Source organism: Quercus lobata, chromosome 7, assembly GCF_001633185.2.
Source record: "Quercus lobata isolate SW786 chromosome 7, ValleyOak3.0 Primary Assembly, whole genome shotgun sequence".
Classification (NCBI taxonomy): Eukaryota; Viridiplantae; Streptophyta; class Magnoliopsida; order Fagales; family Fagaceae; genus Quercus; species Quercus lobata.
Window position 1 is genome coordinate 32,327,993 of NC_044910.1, and position 25,469 is coordinate 32,353,461.

The 25,469-nt window shown below is 35.3% G+C and overlaps 1 protein-coding gene and 1 pseudogene across 1 annotated transcript; both read left to right on the top strand.

Annotated features, from left to right (window-relative positions):
- The first annotated feature begins 401 nt into the window (after nucleotides 1-401).
- Nucleotides 402-8,910, top strand: LOC115952529 (protein argonaute 2-like). The gene is made up of 3 exons (XM_031069698.1): nucleotides 402-958; nucleotides 4,886-6,062; nucleotides 6,994-8,910. Exons 1-3 carry the CDS (start codon nucleotides 490-492, stop codon nucleotides 8,450-8,452), a joined length of 3,105 nt encoding a protein of 1,034 aa, XP_030925558.1. The 5' UTR covers nucleotides 402-489; the 3' UTR covers nucleotides 8,453-8,910.
- A 3,332-nt stretch (nucleotides 8,911-12,242) lies between these two features.
- Nucleotides 12,243-23,569, top strand: LOC115951921 (annotated as a pseudogene).
- Nucleotides 23,570-25,469: the final 1,900 nt, after the last annotated feature.

A 25,469-nucleotide genomic window follows, 5' to 3' on the forward strand; every position in this document is an offset into this window, starting at 1 on the left:
ATGAAAGCTTTTTGGCCTGGTGGGAGGAAAAAAAAAGAAAAAAAAAAGGGGATATAGGCGCGGGTGTGGGACCCACAGAGAGACATATGTTGCTTTCCGTCCCATGTTCATCTGTTACATAGAAGCTTCTGAAAATTTCTAGAATTAGAACTCTAGAACTAAAAACTTAGAGATTTTCCCGCCAACTCCTCTTTTTCTTTTTCTTTCGTGTCCTTTTGCCTTTTGACATTTTGTAAAAGTAAACAGTTGTAGTTTTAAATTAAATCCAAAATGTCGTTTCCTTCTACAAGAAGCAAATGCCAAAATGGTAATTCCGTCTTTTCACAATTTCAGTTATTATAGCATATATAATGCAGTCCTAGACGCATAAACTCATTTCGTTTCACTTCTCTAAATCAAAATCAAAGCAGCGTTGTTTGGTTTGTGATTCCTTACTGAGTGGGGCAAGCGAAGCGAGTTTTTGAGTCCGAAGCTCGCTCCCGAGATCCAATGGAAAGAGAAGCTGGTGGTGGTGGGTACATAGGAAGAGGAAGAGGAAGGGAAAGAGGAAGAGGTAGAGGCAGAGGAGATAGAGGTGGAAGAGGTGGTGCTAGGGGAAGTGCTGCTGGAGAAGGAGCTGGTAGAAGAGGAGGGAGGGGTCCTCCTTGGCATGGTGCAACTCAGGTGTGGTCGGAACAACAACAACAACAATCACCACGACCAAGACAACCACAGCCACATGTGGGTGTTGGTGGTGGTGGTCCTCCGGGGAGTCAATGGGTGGGTCCCACGTCTGAGGGGTCGAGCTGGGCCAGCAAGGTTGGTGGTGCTAGTGGTAGTGCTAGTAGTGGAGGAAGAGTAGTGACAGGCCAGGGTGATAATAAGTGGGTGGAAGTGGGACGCGCTGCCCCATCTATTCCTTCTCAGCCTCAGCCTCCTCCTCCTCCTCCTCCTCCTCCTCCTCCTCCTCCTGTCGCTGGTATTAGATCGATCTCTTCTCTTTTCTGCCTTTCTTTCTTATCTTCTGTTTGTTTGTTTATTTGTTTTTTTTTTCGCGCGCTAATAAAATTGGGACAACCATCTTGGAAAATTATGGTGCTAAAGTTGTTTCTCTGTAACGAAGAATTTTTTTGTCTAGAATCAAATTCTATTAGGAGGCGATGCCCAAAGTTATGGTGCTAAATTTGTTTCTCTGTAACAAGAATTTTTTTGTCTAGAATCAAATTCTATTAGGAGGCGATGCCGTTGAAGATAAGCAAAGTATATAATATAGTAATGGGTGTTTCACAGTATGAGAGTGATGATAACAATAATACAAAGTTTACTTGGAGCATTTCCAACGATATAAGAGTGATGATAGCAATATTACAAAGTTTATCAGGAGTATTTTAGATATTATATAAGGGAATATTTTAATAATTATAAGTTTTCATTTGAGTTTAATTAAGAAAACAACAATATAACATATTTGTTTTTTTTCCAAAATATTAAGGGGGAAATTACTAGTTTTTAAAGTTTAAGGATGAATTGTGAACTGCCCCAAACATTAAAAGATGAAAAGTGTTTTAATCCTAAGTTTTTATTTTTATTTTTACTCTTTGTTTTTTTGTTTTTGTGTGTGTATGTGTAAAACTATGTGTATTTACTTAAAATGGTTTATAAAGAAAAAAAATACAAAATATAAAAATTCAACATAAGAAAATTGTATATGAAATAGTGAATTTTAGCTCAACAAAAATTGACTAATAAAAAAAAAATTCTAAAAATACAAAGAATGACATAATATTTTCATAATACCTTTATAATTTTGTTATATTTTACTTTGACTTGTAAAGAATTGATACCCAGTAATTGTGAAAATATTGTGACGACAACAAAATGTCTTAACATTTTCACAAAAGAAATGCTATATACACTACATTTTTATTACAAATCATAAGTAGTAGGTTGTTACGGGTTGTTATTGGTGAGCAAAAAAGTAAATTCATTGGTAAGTTTAAATTAGAATAACAATTTACCACCTAAGATTTGTTATGTAAATATTGAGAAAAATGTTGTGGATATAGCACTTTTTTTTTACAATACCTTTATTTTTAGTTGTGATTAATTCCAATATGATATTTTATTATTTTATTTTAACATATAAAAAATTAACATCTCAACAATTATGAAAATATTGTGGCAATTTGTTGTGTTAATATATTATTATTATTATATAAACAAGTTCAACGGATGATATTACCGCAAAAAAAAAAAAAAAAAAAAAAATGGAGAAGAAGAAGGCAAGTGTATCAATAGGAATTGAACAGCTCTTAAACCAAAACACTCTATCACTATCACCACATATGAATATTTAAAAGAGAAAAAAATGAAATGAGCCAGAAAAGTGGTATGAATGGTAATATGTTTTAAAAAAATAATTAAAAAAAGAAAAAAAAGAAAGAAGGCTAGCTCTTGTGAAACGGTGAGTTTATGCTCACCAAAGGCCAAAAATACTACAGAAATTTCTCTGCTTTATATCAAGTTTTGTTTTGTTAAATTGTGACTTTTTGCTTTTTAAAACAAAGCGCACAATTTTGGCTTAGAAAATAGACAAAAACTTGACTTAACTAAACCAAAGCACTGTAGATATAGGCATTGACACTTTTTATATAGACTAGTTAGGGTGGCTCGTGCAAGGCATGTGTTACCTCTTGAGTGAGAAAATTAAGATAATATTTTTATATGAAGAAGTATAAAATTATATACATAAAAATGTATGTCATGTAAAGTTAATCTCATTCATATAAGAATTTTGATCATACATAAAGTTAGGGTAGCTATTTAATATATAAATATCTATTTTACTATAATAATTTCTTAGTACTTATTTGCTAAAGGTACCATCCACACACTAAAAAATTTTAAGAATGATAATGAATATCATTACTATCCAATAAAAAGAAACTGAGTTTTGCTATGACATTGTCACTATATTTATATTTTCATAATGAATGATGTCATATATATGCTACAATTGAAACTTTTCATCAAATACTTTCAACCATACACAATGAAACTTTTTTCATTCATACTTTCTTCTTAATCATTCTATACAAGTCTAGGTGCAATATTTAGCTTACTTAATTTTTAATGAACACTCATTTAGGCAAGAAAAGAAAAAAAAGAAAAAGAAAAAAGAAAGACATGTGTCATCGAATCACCTTTTATCACCATTTCAACTTTCTAAGCATTAGTACCAACTAAAACTCAAAATACATGAAGAACATTTTTGGAATGTTAAAATTTAGTGGAAATATTTTTGACATTACACGATATAATGTGAGTGTTTGGATCCACGTTTTGAGTTGCGTTTTACATTTGCGGGTCCTTTTTTCTTTTTTGATTCATGTGCAACAGTTTTTAGGAGACAGTGCACTGTTCATCAAAAAAAAAAAAAAATTTAAAATAGGTTCCACGGCATTATTCACACATTTAAAAATTATTTTGTTACAATGTTTTCAGTTTTCAGTTTCAGCAAAAATAAGGTGTATCCAAATGATTTAACAAAGAGAATAATAATATGACATATTTGTTATTTTCCAAAATATTAAGGGGAAAATTACTTGATTTTAAAGTTTAAGGAGAAATTGTGAACTACTATAAACATAAAAGATGAAAAGTGTTTTTATCCTAAGTTTTTTTTTTTTTTTGGTTGTGTGTGTGTTTTTACTTAAGATGGTGCATAAAAATAAAAATACAATAAAAAATAAAAAAAAGTCAACCAAAGAAAAATGTATGTAAAATAGTGAATTTCGGCTCAACAAAGTTGACCAAACCAAAAAAAAAATTAGAAACACAACATAATGGTACAATATTTTCATAATATCTTTATTATTTTATATTTTATTTTGTCTTGTGAAGCATTGACACTTTAGTAGTTGTGATAATATTATGACGACAACAAAATATCTTAATATTTTCGCAAGAGGAATGCTATATTTCCAACGTTTTTACAACTAATCATAAGTAGTAGGTTATTACAGGTTGTTATTAGTGAACAAAAAAAAGTAATTTAATTGGTAAGTTTAAATTATAACCAATAAAAATTTACCACATATGATTTGTTATGAAAATATTATGAAAAATGTTGTAGTCGTCACACTTTTTTCTTCTTCATAATACCTTCATTTTTAGTTGTAGTTGGTTTTAGTATGATATTTTTTTTTTTTTTTTTTAGTCTATAAGGAATTAATACCTCAAAAATTGTAAAAATATTGTGGCAATTTGTTGTATTAATTTTTTTTTTTTAAGGTAACAGGTCATATGTACATTAAAAAATAAATAAAAACCTTGTTCAATTGGTGATATTAGCCCAAAAAAAAAAATAATAATAATAAAAAAATAAAAATAAAGCTGGTGAAACAGTGAGAATTGAATGCCAAAGCCATGTCCCCCCTCGCCAAAAAAAAAAAAAAAAAAAAAGCCAATGAAACAGTAAGAATTGAATAAACCAAACTTACGGCAACCATGTCCCTGTAGCTTTACGTATGGACTCTTTTTAGATATAGACATACCGTCATTTGCAGCGCTATGTGTACCTTTGTTAATAATGTCAGTGTTTGTTTTTCTGGGGCGGCTTACGCTTAATTTGCTCTAGTGTGTGATCAATTTTGGAGAGAGCTGTTTCTTTTAATTTTATTGCTCTCTCTTAGACAGGTTTTGATGTGTTAAGCTTAAGCACAGCCCCCCTTCAAAAACAAAGAAAATTGTACAATCTTCTTCTGTATTTGAAAATTTTCATCCTATGGTCAATTTCTTGATCTCATGTACCAACAGAAATGTTTTCTATTGCATAAAACAGAGTAATTTGAATTCAATATTCTTAGCAGCCACAGTGATTAACAACATTTTCCCCCTTCCACAGATCCTGTTGTTGAAAAATTGAAATTAAAAGAAATTTCAGAAGATTCAGATAAGATTATCCCTGTAAAACGACCTGACAAAGGAGGCAAGCTTGCTATACGGACTGTTGGACTTCGTGCCAATCATTTTCCTGTCAAATTCAACCCAAATACTATTATAAAGCACTATGTTGTTGATGTCCAACCGGCGGTGCCCCCCAAGAATGGTCGACCTGTGAGAATTTCAAAATCTGTTCTTTCAGTAATTAGAAACAAATTATCTTCTGATGATCCTGAACAATTTCCCTTGTCAAAGACTGTATATGATGGTGAGAAGAACATATTCAGTGTCGTACCATTGCCCACTGGAAAAATTGATGTGGAAGTCCATGCGGGAGAAGACATGAAGGGTGGTTCATATGTAGTTACCATAAATCTTGTGAATGAGATCAAGTTTGGCAAGTTGAAGGATTACTTAAATGAACAGCTCTTGTCAATCCCCCGAGATGTATTACAAGGAATGGATGTTGTAATGAGGGAGAATCCATCTAGGTACATGATCCCTTTTGGGCGGAGTTTTTTCCCTAGAGAGCCTAGGGAAGGAGATGATCTTGGGTGGGGCATCACAGCATCTAGAGGATTTCAACAGAGCCTAAAGCCCACGTCCCAGGGTCTAGCACTGTGTGTGAACTACTCAGTTCTGGCATTTTGGAAGAAAATGTCAGTTCTAGATTTCCTCTGGGAGCATATTCCAAACTTTGATATAGATAATTTCCAAAAGTTTAGGAGAGATGTAGAGGTTGCATTGGGGGGACTGAAAGTTACCGTGACGCATTGGAAAAACAAACAGAAATACATAATTCGGGGGTTAACGAGGGAGAATACACATGAATTTTCATTCATTCAGGAGGGCCCAGATTGCCAGAATCCACCTAGACAAGTTAGAATTGTTGACTATTTCAAGGAGAAATATGACAAGGATATTATGTACAAGAATATTCCCTGCTTGGATTTAGGAAAAGCCAATAAAGAAAATGCTGTACCAATGGAGTTCTGCGTCTTAGTTGAAGGACAAAGGTATCCAAAGGAGCATTTGAATAGAGATGCCGGTATCATATTGAAGAACTTGTCACTAGTGCCACCAAGGGTTAGGGAGAGAGAGATATGCAGCGTGGTACTCTCAGAAAATGGACCTTGTGGGTATGTTCATTCAAACTTCATTCTTTTTATTTTGATAGCATGTAATTAGCATGGAACTTCTATTGTTGCTTTATATGTTGATGCATTGAAACAACAAATTAGGATGCATGCGTGACATCAGTAATAGTAGGTGGTTGTTTCACTATGATTGCACTTGAAAATAATGCTAAAATGATATAAATTTAAAATTTTGCACTTTTTTCATTTGGAGAATGGAGAAAATTGTTAGTAGCCTACTATTTGCCATAGTTTAGCCATGAAAAGGGCTAAAACTTCACAGATTGTGCACTTGGCTTTCATGTTGTAATTATGAGTTTAATAATTATTAGCTTTTTATACTAATAAGTGCTGGTTCAAATGGCACTTCCACGTCTCACAATGTGAGTAAAGGATGAGGTCCCGAGTCAAAGCCCGCCACATACATTATGCATGCATAACTTACTGATAAAAAAAATTAATATTGTATTTTTTACTATGAACTCTTGCTGGCCACCTTCAATTATTACTAAGCAGTGACTTGAGCATCATTATTATTTTCTTTTTGACATTGATTCGGTCACTACACCAACTATGATAGGCATGTATGATGATTGAAGTGTGAGTAATGTAGAGCTAAATGGATTATTTACAATTAAGTAACCTGCTATTACTGGACTAATAAATGTGGGACAGATAAACCTTGTATCTCCTATATCATGCTGATCTTCTGATAGATGAAAATAGAAAAGCTTGAGACATTTGGCCGACTACAAAGCTTATAACAAATTGTTTTATATATTCTATTTCTTAAGATTTTAAGATTCAAGATTCATTAGTTGACATGGATTTCCTTACATTAATTGATTGCATCGAATCACTTGATGCGGTTTGAATAATGCTGTGGTGATTTTATTAAATATTATTTCATTTGTTATGTTCTATATATTGGCAGTGGAGGAATGGCTCAAAATTTTGGAATGGAAGTAAATACAAGCATGACGAGAGTTAGAGGACGTGTTCTTGGGCCACCTGAGTTGAAGCTAGGTGCTCAGAATGGCAAAGTGATAAAGATAACAGTTGACAAAGAGAAATGCCAGTGGAATCTTGTTGGAAAATCGGTTGTGGATGGCAAAAGAATTGACCGGTGGGGTGTCATTGACTTCAGCTCTAATGATTATAAATCGAGGTTGAATCCTGATTTTTTCATTCCAAAGCTTATCAATCGATGCATAAATCTGGGGATCCACATGGAGGAGCCTCTCATATATAAGTGCACTTCAATGAATAAACTCTCAAGGGTTGATGTGTTGCTTGAACTACTTGAAAGTGTTAATGAAGAGGCTTCTAAGAAAGGCAAAGGACATTTACAAATTCTACTTTGTGTGATGTCTAGGAGGGATCCTGGTTACAAATATTTGAAGTGGATCTCTGAGACCAAGGTTGGTATAGTGACGCAGTGTTGTTTGTCCACCTGCAGAGCGAATGACCAGTATTTTGCAAATCTTGCTACCAAGATGAATGCCAAGCTTGGAGGCAGCAATGTAGAGCTTAATGACCCGCTCCCCCATTTTGGAGGCGAAGGCCATGTAATGTTCGTGGGGGCTGATGTTAATCATCCTGGCGCTAGGGATCTTACAAGTCCATCCATTGCAGCTGTTGTTGCTACCATGAACTGGCCTGCCGCAAATCGCTATGCAGCACGTGTCTGCCCACAACCCCATCGGAAGGAGAGGATTCTGGATTTTGGAAATATGTGTTTGGAGCTTGTTCAATTGTATGCTCAGCGAAATAATAATGTCTTGCCAGACCATATTGTGGTCTTTCGTGATGGAGTAAGTGAGGGCCAATTTGAAATGGTTCTCAATGAGGAGTTGCTAGATCTGAAGATGGCACTGCAAAAAATCAAGTACTCCCCAGTCATCACACTTATCGTAGCCCAAAAGCGACACCAGACTCGTCTATTTCTGGAGAACAAGAGCGATGGGGGTCCCACTGGCAATGTTTCTCCTGGATCAGTTGTGGACACGACAATTGTTCACCCATTTGAGTTTGATTTCTATCTTTGTAGTCACTATGGAAGCCTTGGGACAAGCAAGCCCACACACTACTATGTCCTCTGGGACGAGCATGGATTTAGTTCTGATGAATTGCAGAAGCTCATATACCACATGTGCTTCACCTTTGCTCGGTGCACTAAACCTGTATCACTGGTCCCACCGGTGTACTATGCCGACCTTGCTGCCTATAGAGGGCGACAATACTACGAGGCAGTGGTGGAAGGGCAATCTCCAGCTTCCGCAACATCCTCTTCTTCATCATCAACATCATTATCGCTGTTTTCAGCAGCATCACTTGATCCAAATTTATTAAAGTTGCACGCAGACCTGGAAAATATAATGTTTTTTGTCTAAACTGCTGTATCATGGCCCCATGTTCTCCTTCTCTTTTCATAAAGGGGGTGAGGAGATAGACAGCTACTGTCTTGACAATGGCCGACGCCCTTCTTTCCTATGTGAACTAGTAAAGGTGTTTATGCGTGAATCTAAGGGGTTATTAGTTGCTTTTTTTTACTTCTAGTTGAAGGCAATGGAGATTGAACCCAGCAAATGGGTTACAATTCTCAGTCTGTCATGCCTTCCGTTTCCTCTAAAGACAGATGGTTTGTTTGGATGATTTATTGTAATAATTTGGTTATGTTCGAGTCTTAATATGTCATCTCTGTGTTTTTTATTAGTTGTCATGGTTTGTGCAGTGGAACCTCACTCATCTGTGTTTGGGTTTTTGGAGTCAGTGTGGTCTTCTTTAACGTGTTTGTTTTTTTTCTTCTTTTACGCGTTATGTGACGTGAAAGAACGCATTGCAATGATTTGACGTGTATATGAATAAAATTTTGATGTTTGGCATCATATATATACATACACTACTATTTCTAGGATTTCTCCGGTTTAAACTTCTAATTTTTCTACCTTTAAATTCATTCCTACTTGGACTCTTATAAATATTTAAAACTTAAATACTCGTAAATTTTAGCTAAATAAAAATTTAGTTCCACGTTTTATAGATTTGGTCCTAAATTTTCGATTTTTAAAAAAAAAAATCCGGTGCTAAATCTGTATGTTTATTTCTTTTAAACTGTTAATCCTTTACTCTCGTCCCATTTTTTGTGCAAATTAAAAATAAATAAATAAAAAAACAAATTCAGAGCCGGTGGAATGCTATAGTAAGAAATGCGGTCGTCTAAGGCCCCAAGTAAAAAAAAGGCCCCCAAATTTTAACCAATAGGTTTATTTATAATCAATAAATAAAATAATGTTTTTTTACCTGAAAAAAAAATTTAAAAAAAAGAGAAAAATGCAATGTCTACAATATTTTTCACAACATTTTTACAACTAATGTTAAGTAATAAGTTGTTATTGATGGCAAACAAATAATTATAGTGATATTTTCAGATAAAAAACAAAAAACAACTTAAAACCTAGGATTTGTTATAAAAAATATTGTGAAAGTTGCACTTCTAAAAAAAAATAATAATAATAAGAGTTGAGTTAGCAAACTTTTACTAGTTTTCGTTTAAGTATACAACTAACATCGCTTTTTTACTTACCACTATCAATCTGCTACATCAACAAGTATGAAAAATTTTGTCAAACTTTTTGTCTATAAAATTTCTAAAAAAAGAAAAAACTCTAAGTAGTTCATATTAATTAGTAGTAATTTTGCATTTAATACAAGATAATCAATTTTTGCCTTAAGCTCCCAAATGCATCAAATTGCCCTGAAAACAATGCAAATATAAAATAATACAGTAAAAACATAAATAAATAACCAACGGAGATAAACGCATACAAATCCCAATTATGATTTTTCCTTCTTCCTTGAATTAGAGTGACTCAATGAGTCTCATGCCAAAGTGGTCCCGGCCCACGTTAAGCTGCATTACGTCTAACGAGGCCTAAGATATCATAGTGCACGTGGGTCAGAAGATTGTATTCCAAATTGAGCCCATTTCTTCCTAAGGCTCACCCGGTACTCTGCATTCTCAAATTAGGGCTTGCTTTCTAGACTGTGATGGGTTATCTTCGGATAAGTTAGTGGAGAAGATAGATTTGGAGAAATCCACATTACGTACTTGGAAACGAGTAATCCGTAACAAGAAAATTTCAAATTCTGGGGATGTTGATCTTCCCAATCTACTTTCATCCAAAAGATTGGCTGTAACCTGTGATCCTAATACCTGCACTGATTTACATCCTCATCAGAAAAAAATAGGCCATTGAATCTTCAACTGCTTCTTCTCCTCTTCCTATTTCTAGGTGTGGCTCTCTACCTCCCCTTCATACTCCATGAAAATTCTTAGTCTCAACTGTCGAGGGCTTGGGATTCCTTAGGCAGTTTTAAAACTTCACTGTCTAACAGTAGAAGAAGGTCCCCTAAGTTTTATTTCTTTGTGAAACGAAGCTTGATAAAGGTGGTTTGGCCTATCTGAAGAGAAAGTTGGACTTTATACAAGGAGTGGAGGTTCCTCATTATGGTTTGGGGGGTGGACATGCTCTGTTATGGCATGAGAATATTGACCTTGCTGTGCAAACCTTTCCACCTCGTCATATTGATGCCTTTCTTACTAAGGATGGTGTTCAATGGCGTTTTACTGGTTTTTATGGTCACCCAGAGACAGTGTAGAGGGGTGAGTCTTCGAACATTCTTCGTCACTTACATTTGGTAGGGAATTTTCCTTGGCTGATTATGGGTGATTTTAACGAAATTTTACATCCTGATGAATATTGGGGGAATGGTTCACGACCTTTGTCTCAGATTGCTGAATTCCAACGTGTTGTTGATGATTGTTCTCTCTTAGACTTGGGTTTTGAAGGTCCCAAATTCACTTGGTGTAATAATAGATTCCGGGGCAATCTGGTTTATGTGAGATTAGATAGAGGGCTGTACAATCAGGAGTGGTTGGATCTTTTTCCTAACTCCAAACTCTTTCATATTCCTTTTGGTTTTTCTGATCATTTAGCTCTTTTGACTGACATTAAAGGAGCCGTACCTGTTATTGCTAGAGGACATAAACACAAGTTTTTCCTGTTTGAAGCTCTATGGACTAGGATGCCTGAATGCGAAAAGGTTATCAGAAGTAGTTGGGATACTCCTCAGTAGGGCACTCCTATGTATTGTATTTCACAGAAAATTAAAGCTGTCCGGGTTGCTTTACTTCATTAGGGAGGTGGGAATGTTAGAAGTCTATTCAAGTCTATTGCTGCCAAAAGGAAGCTCCTTTCGAATGTTGAGAGGGATTGTCATGATAACCCCTCGGATTTCTCTAGAATTCAACTGAGGAATGCTACAAGGGCTGAACTTAATGAACTAATCTGTCGAGAAGAGGCCTATTGGCATCAATAGGCTAAAGTATCTTGGTTACAGTCAGGTGATCGTAATACCAAGTTTTTCCATGGGGTGGCTTCTCAAAGAAGACGTGGCAATGTGATTTCTAAGCTTAAAGATATTAATGGGACTGTGGTTTCTCAACAATCTGATCTAGAAGCTGTTGCAGGCCAATATTTCTAGGAAATTTTTACATCAACCTCTTCTAATTTGTTCCAGCAAGTTATTCAACATGTTGACAGGGTAGTTACCCCTAAGATGAACATCTCCCTCCTTGAAGAATTCACAGATGATGAGGTTAAAATAGCATTATTTCAGATGCATCCCACTAAAGCACCTGGTCCCGATGGTATGAATACTCTCTTCTTTCAATATTATTGGCACATTGTAGGATCTAATGTTTCTAGAGCTGTTATTGACTATCTTAATTCAAGAACTATGTTAAGCAGTACTAATCTTACTCATATCACCCTTTTACCTAAAAGGAAAAATCCCGATTCTATGTCTCATTTTCGGCCTATAAGCTTACGTAATGTAATTTTCAAGATCATTTCTAAAGTTCTGGCTAACAAAATGAAGAAAATTATGGGGACGATTATCTCTGATTGTCAGAGTGCGTTTGTGCCTGAGAGAGTTATCACAGATAATATTCTAATCTCCTTTGAAATTTTACACTACATGAAGACTAAAAGGAGGGGTAATAAGTCACATATGGCCATCAAACTTGATATGAGCAAGGCATACGACAGAGTGGAATGAGATTATCTTAAAGCTCTGATGTTGCAGCTGGGGTTTCATCCCCTTTGGGTGGATCTAGTAATGGTGGGAATCACCTCAGTATCTTATTCTGTTTTAATGAATGGAGTGGCGTCTAGTTATATCTTGCCCTCTAGAGGTCTTCGCCAAGGAGATCCATTATCTCCTTACCTCTTCCTCTTATGCTCTGAGGGTTTTATTGCTTTGATTCAAAAAGTTGCTCAAGCTAACTGTTTGCATGGTGTCAGAATCTCTAGGGGTGCTCCTATGATTACTCATTTGCTATTCGCTGATGATAGACTTCTATTTTGCAATGCTTCCATTGAAGAATGTCAGATTATCAAGGAGATCCTTTATATATATGAGAAGGCCTCTAGACAAAAGGTGAACTGTGATAAAACCTCCATTTTCTTCAGCAAGAATACTTCTATGGAGAGGATGGAGTAAAATTAAAGTGTTTTTAAATGCTACTTCCTCAGTTCCCTTTGAGAAATATCTTGGGCTTCTTCCTATTATTGGTAGGGGTAAGAAACAGGCTTTTGCTGATATTAAACTCAAGGTTCAATCCAAACTTAGTGGCTGGAAAGGCAAAATGCTTTCTCAAGGAGGGAGAGAAGTTCTAATCAAGTCTATCACCAAAGCAATCCTGGTATATTCTGTGAATTGCTTTATGTTACCTGCTGGATTTTGTAATGAAATCAACTCTATGATGGGGCAATTCTGGTGGGGCCAAAAGCAAGAGGAAAAGAAGTTTCATTGGCTTAGTTGGGAACAACTTTGCTTTTCTAAAAAGGATGGTGGGTTAGATTTTCGTGATCTGCAAAGTTTTAATCTGGCCTTACTTGCTAAACAGGGGTGGAGACTTCTACATTGTCAAGATTCTCTGTTTTACAAAGTGTTTTAAGTCCAAATACTTCTCAAATGGTTCATTCTTGGATGCGCCAATCCCATCTCATTCTTCTTATGCTTGGAGGAGTATCGCTCAGAGTTAAACTCTTTTGATTCAAGGAAGTCAATGGAGGGTGGGGAATGGAACTAAGATCAATATATGGCAAGATAAGTGGCTGCCTATGGCCTTTAATCAGAAAGTCATTTCACCTCGGACTATTCTTCCTTCAGAAGCTAGAGTTGCAGACCTTATTGACACGTCTTCCTTTCAGCCGAGATGGAAAGGGACCTTGATTGATTCGGTTTACTATCCCTTTGAAGCTGACATCATTAAATCTATCCCCTTAAATTTCAGACTGCCTCTAGACTCGCTGATTTGGACAAAAAATAAGGCTGGAAACTTCACAGTTCGTAGTGCTTATTTTCTTCAAAGGGAGTTGGAGAATGCTTCCTATGGCAACTTGGCATCTTCTTCACATTCAGGTTGTAAGCATTCTTTTTGGAATAGCATCTGGTCTTCCTTGATTCCTCCGAAGATCAAATCTTTCATTTGGAGATCATGTACTAACAGTCTTCCTCTTCGTACCAAGCTTTTTGATAAACGTATATCCAGCTCTTACTCCTGTGTGCTTTGCTCAGATGCAACGGAATCGTGTAGTCATCTTCTCTGGGAATGTTCCTTTGCTTAAGCCGTTTGGCTTCAAGCTCCTTTTAGGAACTCTTTTGTTTTTCCCTTGCACATCCAGTTTATGGATATCATGGATGCTACCTTGCATCAGTTGCACTCTCCGGAATTTGAAATTTTGTGTGTAGCGCTTTGGATGATATGGACCTGTCGAAACAAATTCATCTTTGAAAATAAAAGCCCCTGTTCAGATGGGTTATGGTCTCAAGCTTCGGTGTATGTGATGGAGTTCATGGAGGTTAATAAGACTGGATTAGCAGTACCGATAGCACTTGATAGGAAATGGTCTCCTCCTCTTTCTGATTTAGTTTTCAAACTAAACCTTGCTCTCTCACAGTCTTGGTCTAAAGCTTCAGTTGGTGTGGGTTTTCTTATTCGTAATTCAAAAAGGGAAGTGTTGGCAGCATCTTGTGAACGTGTCAGGAAAGAGTTGCACTCTCTGTGGACAGCAGCTGTGGTCATGCGTAAGGCCCTTGTGTTTTGTCTAAACACTTGCTTTTCCAAGGTCTTTGTTGAGAGTAATTTTGCTGAGCTGGTGGACTTCATTAATTCAGATAGAATCTACACTCTAGAGATGGCTTGGATTTTGGAGGATATTAAGCTTATATGTGAACAATTTGTTAGTATATCCTTTGTTTCTGTTCCTTTAAAATGTAACTGTGCTGCTCTAGCTTTAGCTAGTGCTGCAAAAGAAAATGAGGAGGCTATTGTTTGGTTAGAAGAATGCCCCTCATTTCTCTTTCCCATTATACAACATGATATTAATTGAATAAAGCCTACTATCATTTCGTCTCAAAAAAAACAAAAACAAAAACAAAATCATAATGACAACTTTGTTCTAATTTGAGCAAAATTCTCTGGATACAATTTTTTTGCTCGCAACTTGTTTATTAAGTTCACAAATTATAATTGAAGTAATATCACTTTTACATAGGTTTATCACTACCATTATTTTTGTTATGCAACAATTACAAGAAGATACGTCAATAATTATGAAAAGTTATTAAAAATTTTCACCTTTCGACTTACTGTTTTAGTTTACTTGAAGTAACAATTACTAGGTATATATGAACTTGGATAGAACGAATAGAGAGAGCCAAAGAGGCTATCCTTGTGAGGCAGGCAATGCGTTCCTAAGGAAAAAACAAAATTGCTCCATGGTGCATGTATATGCAATCAGCCCAAATTCTTTGGAAGGAACTGAAGGTTTTTCTTGTGGTAACCAAACAAACATGAGGAACAAGAAAGAAATACACTCACAGTTGCAACTGTTGTGGATATTACACAAAAGACAAACAGAAAATAGATAACTTAGAGGCACAATATCGTTTTCTTTAGACAATATTTGCCCCCACACTATTATTGCTAAGGATTATCGCAAATTTATCCCCGAGATACAACAAAAATGTTGGGTTCTACAGATAGCAATTCTGTAGAATAACCACAAGATTTTTCAAGTCTAAGTCTCTATTTCTACCCATATGGTTATATTTCATCAAAAAGCACGTATAGAGAGTCAAAATGTTTCATAAAACTATTCACAAAACTTGATACATCTTCAAATATTCAAAACAGTCTCCAAAAATTTTTGCAAAAAATCCTGTTTTACGACTTTCGATCAATTGAAAGTTCCTTTCGATCGATCGAGTGCTCTTTTTGATTGACAAACAGAAATTGAATTGCGATCGATTCATCCAGAGGCTCCAAGATTATTTTCTTGCCATTTCGATCAATCGAGCCAAAGTTTCGACTAATCGAAAATGCTGAATTTCGAATTTTTACTTAGAAAATTCTAGAACTTGAATTTTCACTTTAACAACTTTATGAAACTATATTCTCCAAACTCAAACATCATTATTACAACATATCCATGTATATACCTATATATACATCAGTAACAATATCATACCATGGTTCTTAAGTTTGTATGGAGGGAGAGAGAGGAGACCCCAATCAATAATATACTGCAACTCCTCAAAAAAGTGGCATTTCATTAGAAGAACAAAAAAGATGCCCACATTCTAAACATCTCTAACGTATATCTTTAAATGAATGTAAGGATAAATTTTTTTATAAAATTGATATGTTATACATGAAGTAAAGTTAGTTTTATATGAACTTACAACTTATATATAAATTTTGATCACACACAAAGTTAGGGTAGCTATTTTATATATAAATATCTATTTTACAATAATAATCTCTTAGTACTTATTTGCTAAAGGTACTATCCACTCGCTAAAAACTTCTAAGAATGATAATGAATATCATCACCTTCCAACAATAAGCAACTGAGTTTTGCTAAGACATTGTCACAATATTTAAATTTTCATAATTAATGATGTCATATGCTATAATTAAAACTTTTCATCAAATACTTTCAACCATACACAAAGAAAGTTTTTTCATTCATACTTTCTTCTTTATTATTCTACACGAGTCTAGGTGTAATGTTTAGCTTAATTTTTAATGAACACTCATTTAGGAAGAAAAAAAAAAAAAAAAAGATAACAAAAGGCATGTGTCATCGAATTTTCCATTAGATAAATTATAAGTTTCGAAGATTTAAATCTAGAAAATCAATGTTCTCTAGGTAATAAATAAAACACTTTATATCATCATTCCAACTTTCTAAGCATTATTACCAATTAAAACTCAAAATATGGGAAGAACATTTTTGGAATGTTAAAATTTAGTGGAAGTATTTTAAACATTACACAATGTAATATTTTAAGAATCATAAGTTTTCATTAGGGTTTAATTGAGAGAATAATAATATGAAATATTTGTTCTTTTCCAAAACATTAAGGAAAAAATTGTTTGATTTTAAAGTTTAAGGAGGAATTGTGAACTACTACAAACATAAAGAATGAAAAGTGTTTTTATCCTAAGTGTTTTTTTTTTTTTTTTTGGTGTTGTTTTTACTTAAAATGGTACGTAAAGATAAAAATACGAAAAAAAAAAAAATACAAAATGTCAACCCAAGAAAAATTTATGTGAAATAGTGAATTTCGGCTCAACAAAGTTGACTAAACCAAAAAAAATTATGGAAACACAACATAATGGTACAATATTTTTGTAATATCTTTATAATCTTGTTATATTTTATTTTGTTTCATAAAGAATTGACACTTTAGTAGTTGTAAAAATATTATAATGATAACAAAATGTCTTAATATTTTCACAAGAGAAATGCTATGTCTACAACGTTTTTACAACAAATCATAAGTAGTAGGCTATTACGGGTTGTCATCGGTGGGCAAAAAAGTAATTTAATTGGTAAGTTTAAATTATAACCAATAATAATTTACCACATATGATTTGTTATGAAAGTGTTGTGAAAAATGTTATGGATGCTATACTTTTTCTTCATAATACCTTTATTTTTAGTTGTGGTTGGTTTCAGTATGATATTTTATTATTTTATTTTGGCTTATAAGGAATTAACACTTCAAAAATTGTGAAAATATTGTAGCAATTTGTTGTGTCAAATTTTTTTTTTAAGCTAATAGCTCATATGTACAAAAAGCTTGTTCAATTGGTGATATTACCCCCACCCCCCCAAACAAAAAAAAAGAAGAAAGAAAGAAACAGTGAGAATTGAATAAACCAAACTTACTGTAGCCATGTCCTTGTAGCTTTATGTATGGACTTTATATAAATAAATATATATATATATATATATATATATTAGTTAGGGTGGCATGTGCAAGGCATGTGCTAGCTACCTCTTGAGTGAAAAAATAAAGATAAATTTCTATTTGAAAAAGTATGAAACTATATACATAAAAAATTTATATCATACAAATTTAATCTCATTCATATAAGAATTTTGATCACACCCAAAGTTATGGTAGCTGTGGGGCCTGAGAATTTGTGGCCCCGGCCCACTTTACGTTAAGACCCAAGGCCTAAGCCGAGGAGAACTATTGTCGAGGACGCATAATGAAACCCCAAAAAAGGCCCAAGGATATGGCTGAGGACGATCTTATGCTCAGCACCCCATAGAACGCCTAAAGGAAAGAACGAGCTCAATGCAGGAGCCGGCCAAGTGAAAAAGCTTCCAATACATTAATAAAGAACTTTGCGTCTGACAGGTCCATGCCTCTCACCATGCTATTCAGCTTTTACAACCACTCCCAACCACTCCAGGTATGGACTGATAGGACAAGTCTCAACCCCAGAAAGTGGAGCTTACACGTGGACACTAGAGGGGGATAAATGCTAGTATAAAAGGGAGGCAAACCAAGGAAGAAAGGGGCCCCGGGGGCCAGGAGGTCTTAGAAGAGGAGAATAATGACGTTAAGCTCCTCGGACGAGGTCTAAAGACCGAAACCATTCATGTCGCCAGCAGAAGAAGGTCTCGTTAAAACTCGTCAGGTTCCCCTTCATGCAAATTTCCATAGACATCATGGCTAACCGCTGCTTGGTGACTCAGTCCTAGCCTTTCAAGCCCACGCTCTACAAATGATATTATTCGGGCCTTTAAATGTACGAACCCAATATCTTTTTTGGACCGCTACAAATTGTATCCTTACAGTAGCTATTTAATATATGAATATCTATTTTACTATAATAGTTTCTTTTACTTATTTGCTAAAAGCAATATCCACTCACTAAAAATTTCTAAGAATGATAACGAATGTCATCTTTCAACAATAAGCAATTGATTTTTTCTAAAGCATTGTCAAAATATTTAAATTTTTATAATGAATGATGTCATATGTTACAATTGAAGATCTTCATCAAATACCTTTAACCATGCACAATGAAAATTCTATCATTCATACTTTCTTCTTTATCATCCTACATGAGTCTAGATGAAATCTTTAGCTTAGTTTTTAATGAACACCCATTTTAGGCAAAAAAAAAACAAAAACAAAAGGCATATGTTATCCAATTTTCTATTAGATTAGTTATAAGTTTTGAAGATTTAAACCTAGAAAATCAATGTTCTCTAGGTAACAAATAAAACACCTTATATCACTATTTCAACTTTTTGAGTATTACTACCATCTAGAACTCAAAATACGTGAAGAAAATTTTTGACATGTTAAAATTTAGTGGGAGTATTTTAGACATTACACAATGAAATATTTTAAGAATCATAAACTTTCATTAGGGTTTAATTGAGAGAATAACAATATGACATATTTACTATTTTCCAAAATTACAAAAATTCAACCAAAGAAAATTGTACGTGAAACGGTGAATTTTGGCTTAACAAAAATTGACTAATAAAAAAAAAATTCTAGAAACACAAAGGATGACACAACATTTTCATAACACTTTTATAACTTTATTATATTTTACTTTGATTTGTAAAAAATTGACACCTCAATAGTTAGTGAAAATATTGTGACGACAACAAAATATCTTAACATTTTCACAAGAGAAATGCTATGTTTATAACATTTTCATTATAAATCATAAGTAGTAGATTGTTACGGGTTGTTATTGGTGAAAAAAAAAAAAGTAATTTTGTTGGTAAGTTTAAATTAGAATAACAATTTTCTACCTAAAATTTGTTATGAAAATGTTGTGAATATAACCTTTTTTTTTTTCACATTACTTTTTATTTTTAGTTGTGGTTGGTTCCAATATGATATTTTATTATTTTATTTTGATATATAAAGAATTAACACTTCAACAATTGTGAAAATATTGTGTCAATTTGTTACGTTGTCGTTGTTATTATTATTATTATTATAAGCAAGTTACCACCAAAAATAAAAAAATAAAAAGAAGTAGGCGTAAAAGTGCGATTTTTTTTTTTTTTTTTTTTGAGGGAATAACAGTGCGAATTGAATAAAACAAATGTACTGTAGTGTGGCTATTCTCATGGGCTCTTTTTATATTTAGAATATACCGTTCACTTGCAGTGCTATGAGTACCTTTGTTAATAATGTCTGTGTTTATTTTTCTGGGGCAGCCTATGCTTTGCTGATCTAGTGTGTGATCAATTTTGGAGAGAGCTGTTTCTTTTGTTGTTATTGCTCTCTCTCTGAGAGAGGTTTTGATGTGTTGAGCTTAAGCACGGCTCCCCCTCTTTCAAAAAAGAAAGTTGTACAGTCTTCTTCTGTATTTGAAAATTTTCATGCTATGGTCAATTTCTTGATCTCATGTGCCAACAGAAAATGCTTTCTATTGCAGAAAATAGAGCAATTTGAATTCAATATTTTTTAGCAGCCACAGTGATTAACAACATTTACCCCTTCTACAGATCCTAGTGTTGAAAAATTGAAATTAAAAGAAATTTCAGAAGATTCAGAGAAGATTATCCCTTTAAAACGACCTGATAAAGGTAGCATGCTTGCTATAAGGACTGTTGGACTTCGTGCCAATCATTTTCCTGTCAAATTCAACCCAAATACTATTATAATGCAAGATGGTGTTGATGTCAAACCCGCAGTGCCCCCCAGGAATGGTCGACCTGTGAGAATATCAAAATCTGTTCTTTCAGTAATTAGAAACAAATTATCTTCTGATGATCCTGCAGAATTTCCCTCGTCAAGGACTGTATATGATGGTGTGAAGAACATATTCAGTGTCGTACCATTGCCCACTGAAAAAATTGATGTGGAAGTCCATGAGGGTGAAGACATGAAGGGTGGTTCATACGTAGTTACCATAAATCTTGTGAATGAGCTTAAGTTTGGCAAGTTGAAGGATTACTTAAATGGACAACTCTTGTCAATCCCCCGAGATGTATTACATGGAATGGATGTTGTAATGAAGGAGAATCCATCTAGGCACATGATCACTTTTGGGCGGAGTTTTTTCCCTAGAGAGCCTAGGGAAGGAGATGATCTTGGGTGGGGCATCACAGCATCTAGAGGATTTCAACATAGCCTAAAGTCCACGTCCCAGGGTCTAGCACTCTGTGGAAACTACTCAGTTCTGGCATTTCAGAAGAAAATGTCAGTTCTAGATTTCCTCTGGGAGCATATTCCAAACTTTAATATAGATCATTTCCGAAGGTTTAGGAGAGATGTAAAGGATGCATTGGGGGGTCTCAAAGTTAACTTTACTCACTGGAATAACAGACAAAAATACATAATTCGGGGGTTAACAAGGGAGAATACACGAGAAGTATCATTCATTAAGGAAGACCCAGAATGCCAGAATCCACCTAGGCAAGTTAGAATTGTTGACTATTTCAGGGAGAAATATCCTTGGTAGCACTAGTGATAAGTTCTTCAAAATGGTACAAACGCTCCTTTGGATACCTTTGCCCCTCAACTAAGACACAGAACTCCATTGGTACAGCTTTTTTATTATTGGCTTTTCCTAAATCCAAGCAGGAAATATCCTTGTACATACTATGGCAAGGATATTATGTACAAGGATATTCCCTTCTTGAATTTAGGAAAAGCGAGTAATCAAAAAGCTGTACCAATGGAGTTCTGTGTCTTAGTTGAGGGGCAAAGGTATCCAAAGGGGCGTTTGGATGGAAATGCGGGTACCATTTTGAAGAACTTATCACTAGTGCCACCAAGGGTTAGGGAGAGAGATATGCAGCGTGGGACGCTCAGAAAATGAACCTTGTGGGTATGTGCATTCAAACTTCATGCTTTTTATTTTGATAGCATGTAATTAGCATGGAACTTCTATTGTTGCTTTATATGTTGATGCATTTAAACAACAAATTAGGGTGCACGAGTGACGTCAGTATTAGTAGGTGGTTGTTTCACTGTGATTACACTTGAAAATAATGCTAAAATGATATAAATTTTTCACTTTTTTTCATTTGGAGAATAGAGAAAATTGTTAGTAGCCTACTATTTGCCATAGTTTGGCCATGAAAAGGGCTAAAACCGCCACATACATCATGCATGCTTAACTTACTGATAAAAAAAAAATTAATATTGTATTTTTTACTATTAACTCATGCTGGCCACCTTCAATTATTACTAAGCAGTGACTGAGCATCATTATTATTTTATTTTTGACATTGATTCGGTCACTGCACCAACTATGATAGGCATGTATGATGATTGAAGTGTGAGTAATGTAGAGCTAAATGGATTATTTACAATTAAGTAACCTGCTATTACTGGACTAATAAATGTGGGACAGATAAACCTTGTATCTCCTATATCATGCTGATCTTCTGATAGATGAAAATAGAAAAGCTTAAGACATTTGGCCGACTACAAAGCTTATAAAAAATTGTTTTATATTCAATATCTTAAGATTTTAAGATTCAAGATTTATTAGTTGACATGGATTTCCTTACATTAATTGATTGCATCGAATCACTTGATGCAGTTTGAATAATGCTGTGGAGGAATGGCTCAAAATTTTGGAATGGAAGTAAACACAAGCATGACAAGAGTTAGAGGACGTGTTCTTGGGCCACCTGAGTTGAAGCTAGGTGCTCAGAATGGAAAAGTGATAAAGATAACAGTTGACAAAGAGAAATGCCAGTGGAATCTTGTTGGAAAATCGGTTGTGGAAGGAAAAAGAATTGACAGGTGGGGTGTTATTGACTTCAGCTCTAATGATTATAAATCGAGTCTGAATCCTGATTTTTTCATTCCAAAGCTTATCAATCGGTGCATAAATCTGGGGATCCACATGGAGGAGCCTCTCATATATAAGTGCACTTCAATGAATAAACACTCAAGGGTTGATGTGTTGCTTGAACTACTTGAAAGTGTTAATGAAGAGGTTTATAAGAAAGGCAAAGGACATTTAGAAATTCTACTTTGTGTGATGTCTAGGAGGGATCCTGGTTAATAATATTTGAAGTGGATCTCTGAGACCAAGGTTGGTATAGTGAAGCAGTGTTGTCTGTCCACCTGCAGAACGAATGACCAGTATTTTGCAAATCTTGCTACCAAGATGAATGCCAAGCTTGGAGGCAGCAATGTAGAGCTTAATGACCCGCTCCCACCATTTTGGAGGCAATGACCATGTAATGTTCGTGGGGGCTGATGTTAGTCATCCTGGTGCTAGGGATTTCGCAAGTCCATCCATCGCAGTTGTTGTTGCTACCATGAACTGGCCGTCTGCAAATCGCTACGCAGCACGTGTCTGAGCACAACTCCATCGGAAGGAGAGGATTCTGGATTTTGGGAATATGTGTTTGGAGCTTGTTCAATTGTATGCTCAGCTAAATATTGTCTTGCCAGACCATATTGTGGTTTTTCGTGATGGTGTAGGTGACAGCCAATTTGAAATGGTTCTAAATGAGGAATTGCTAGATCTGAAGATGGCACTGCAAAACTCCCCAGCCATCACATTTATCGTAGCCCAAAAGCGACACCGGACTCGTCTATTTCTGGAGAACGAGAGGGATGGGGGTCCCACTGGCAATGCGTCTCCTGGCACAGTTGTGGACACAACAATTGTTCACCCATTTGAGTTTGATTTCTATCTTTTTAGCCACTATGGAAGACTTGGGACAAGCAAGCCCACGCACTACTATGTCCTCTGGGACGAGCATGGATTTACTTCTGATGAATTGCAGAAGCTCATATACCACATGTGCTTCATCTTTGTTCGGTGCACTAAACCTGTATCACTGGTCCCACCGGTGTACTATGCTGACCTTATTGCCTATAGAGGGCGACTATACTACGAGGCAGTGGTGGAAGTGCAATCTCCAGCTTCAGCAACATCCTCTTCTTCATCATCGTCTCCGTTTTCAGCAGCATCACTTGATCCATATTTCTTCAAGTTGCACGCAGACCTGGAAAATATAATGTTTTTTTTGTCTAAACTGGCGGTATCATGGCCAGACAGTGCCCGACGCCTTCCTTTCCTATGTGAAATAGTAAAGGAGTTTGTGCGTGAATCTAATGGGTATTAGTCGTTTTTTTTTTTTTTTTTCTTTTTTTTTTTTTTTCTAGTTGAAGGCAATGGAGAATGAACCTAGCAAATGGGTTACAATTCTCAGTATGTCTTGTGTTAAAGATCAGAAATGAAAAACAGAGTATCACAATCAAGCAAAATATCAAAGAAACTATGAGAATCTTCAACAACGAAGAGAGAAAATTTTCTGAATGAGAGAGATTTTATTGCTCTGAATTGTGATTACAAAAGGTGGAAATGAATTACAATGTATACCTTTACATTTATACTACAAATCACTACTGTACCAGAAGATGAAAAGAGCGGGAAATCTAATAACCTCCTCTAAGTACTTATAACAACTTCCCAAATTATACTCCTCCAATAACCTTTAGCCATCTGTCCACTAGCAGCTCCACAGATACTCCCATGTGCATCTCTCGTGCTTAACTTACTCCTTTTAATGCTACAAGTAGCTTTCTCAGTAATATACTAATGCTATTGTCATTTAATTCCCTTTTCTTCTTTTGCTCTTTAGTCTTTCTTACACGAGTCAGTCTTCCTTTATTCATCACTGCTTCAGGTTTACTCTTTTGGTTGATCTTCTTAACAGCCCCCCTCAAGACCAGAGCTGCTTCTACTATGGAAATAGCTTCTGAGTCTTGCCATGGTTGTGGATAAGTAATGTTGGGACTGAAAATGTTGAGTAATCCTAATCTACTAATCAAATCCAGGAATGCAGGGGCACCAAGTGTTTTAGTAAACACATCAGCTAGTTGTAAATTGGTCCTGACATGGAAAGTCTTAATCATACCTGCCTGTATTTTTTCCCTGACTAAATGACAATCTACTTCTATATGTTTTGTTCTCTCATGGAACACTGGGTTTGCAGCTATATGCAAGGCTGCCTTGTTGTCATAGTAGAGTAGTGCAGCCTTGGAGTGCTCAATCTTGAAGTCTTCAAGTAGATATAGCAGCCAAGTGATCTCACAGCATGTTGAAGCCATTGATCTGTACTCAACCTCTGCTGAGGATCTTGATACAGTGTTTTGTTTCTTGGACCTCCAGGATATCAAAGTCTCACCAAGGAAAATGCAATATCCTGTCAAAGATCTCCTAGTGTCAGGGCATCCTACCCAGTTCGCATCACAAAATGCCTTCAATTGAAAATCTGAGTTGGCTGAGAAAAACAACCCCTGCCCTGGAGCACCCTTGATGTATTGTAAAACCCTTAGTGTTGCCACCATGTGAGGATGCCTAGGCTTGCTCAAAAATTGACTTAGCCTATTCACTGCATAACAAATGTCTAGTCTTGTCAAGGTTAAATACATCAACCTGCCTATAAGCCTTCTGTACTGTGAAGGATCATCAATTAACTCTCCTTCATCCTTTGACAATCTAAGGTGCTGCTCCATAGGAGTTTTCATAGGCTTGCAGCCTATCATACCTGAATTTGTCAACACTTCTAAGGCATATTTTCTCTGATTAAGAGTAATGTCCTTGTCACTCCTTGCCACTTCTAACCCCAGAAAATACTTCAAGGTTCCTAAGTCTTTTATCCCAAACTTAGCATCCAAGAGTTCTTTTAAATCTGCTACACATTGAGCATCATTATAACCTGTGATCAATATGTCATCTACATAGACCAAAAGGGCAGTAAAATTAGAGCCTTTTGAATGTACAAATAGGGCATAATCAGATTTTGATTGAACAAAACCCATTTTAGTGATTGTTGTGGATAGTTTAGCATGCCACTGCCTGCTGGCCTGCTTCAATCCATAGAGTGACTTTCTCAACTTGCATACAAGAGGTCTAGCATCTGTTGAACAACCCCCCTTGTTGTGATAGCCCTGTGGTAAGGACATGTACACTTCCTCCTCTAAATCACCATGGAGGAAGGCATTATTAACATCCAACTG

Excerpts from the sequence above, each read along its gene's own strand:
- LOC115952529 (XM_031069698.1), top strand. The coding sequence starts at position 490 with ATGGAAAGAGAAGCTGGTGGTGGTGGGTACATAGGAAGAGGAAGAGGA. Across the intron at positions 959-4,885 it reads TCCTCCTCCTCCTGTCGCTG|ATCCTGTTGTTGAAAAATTG; the intron begins GTATTAGATCGA and ends CCCCTTCCACAG. Across the intron at positions 6,063-6,993 it reads TCAGAAAATGGACCTTGTGG|TGGAGGAATGGCTCAAAATT; the intron begins GTATGTTCATTC and ends ATATATTGGCAG.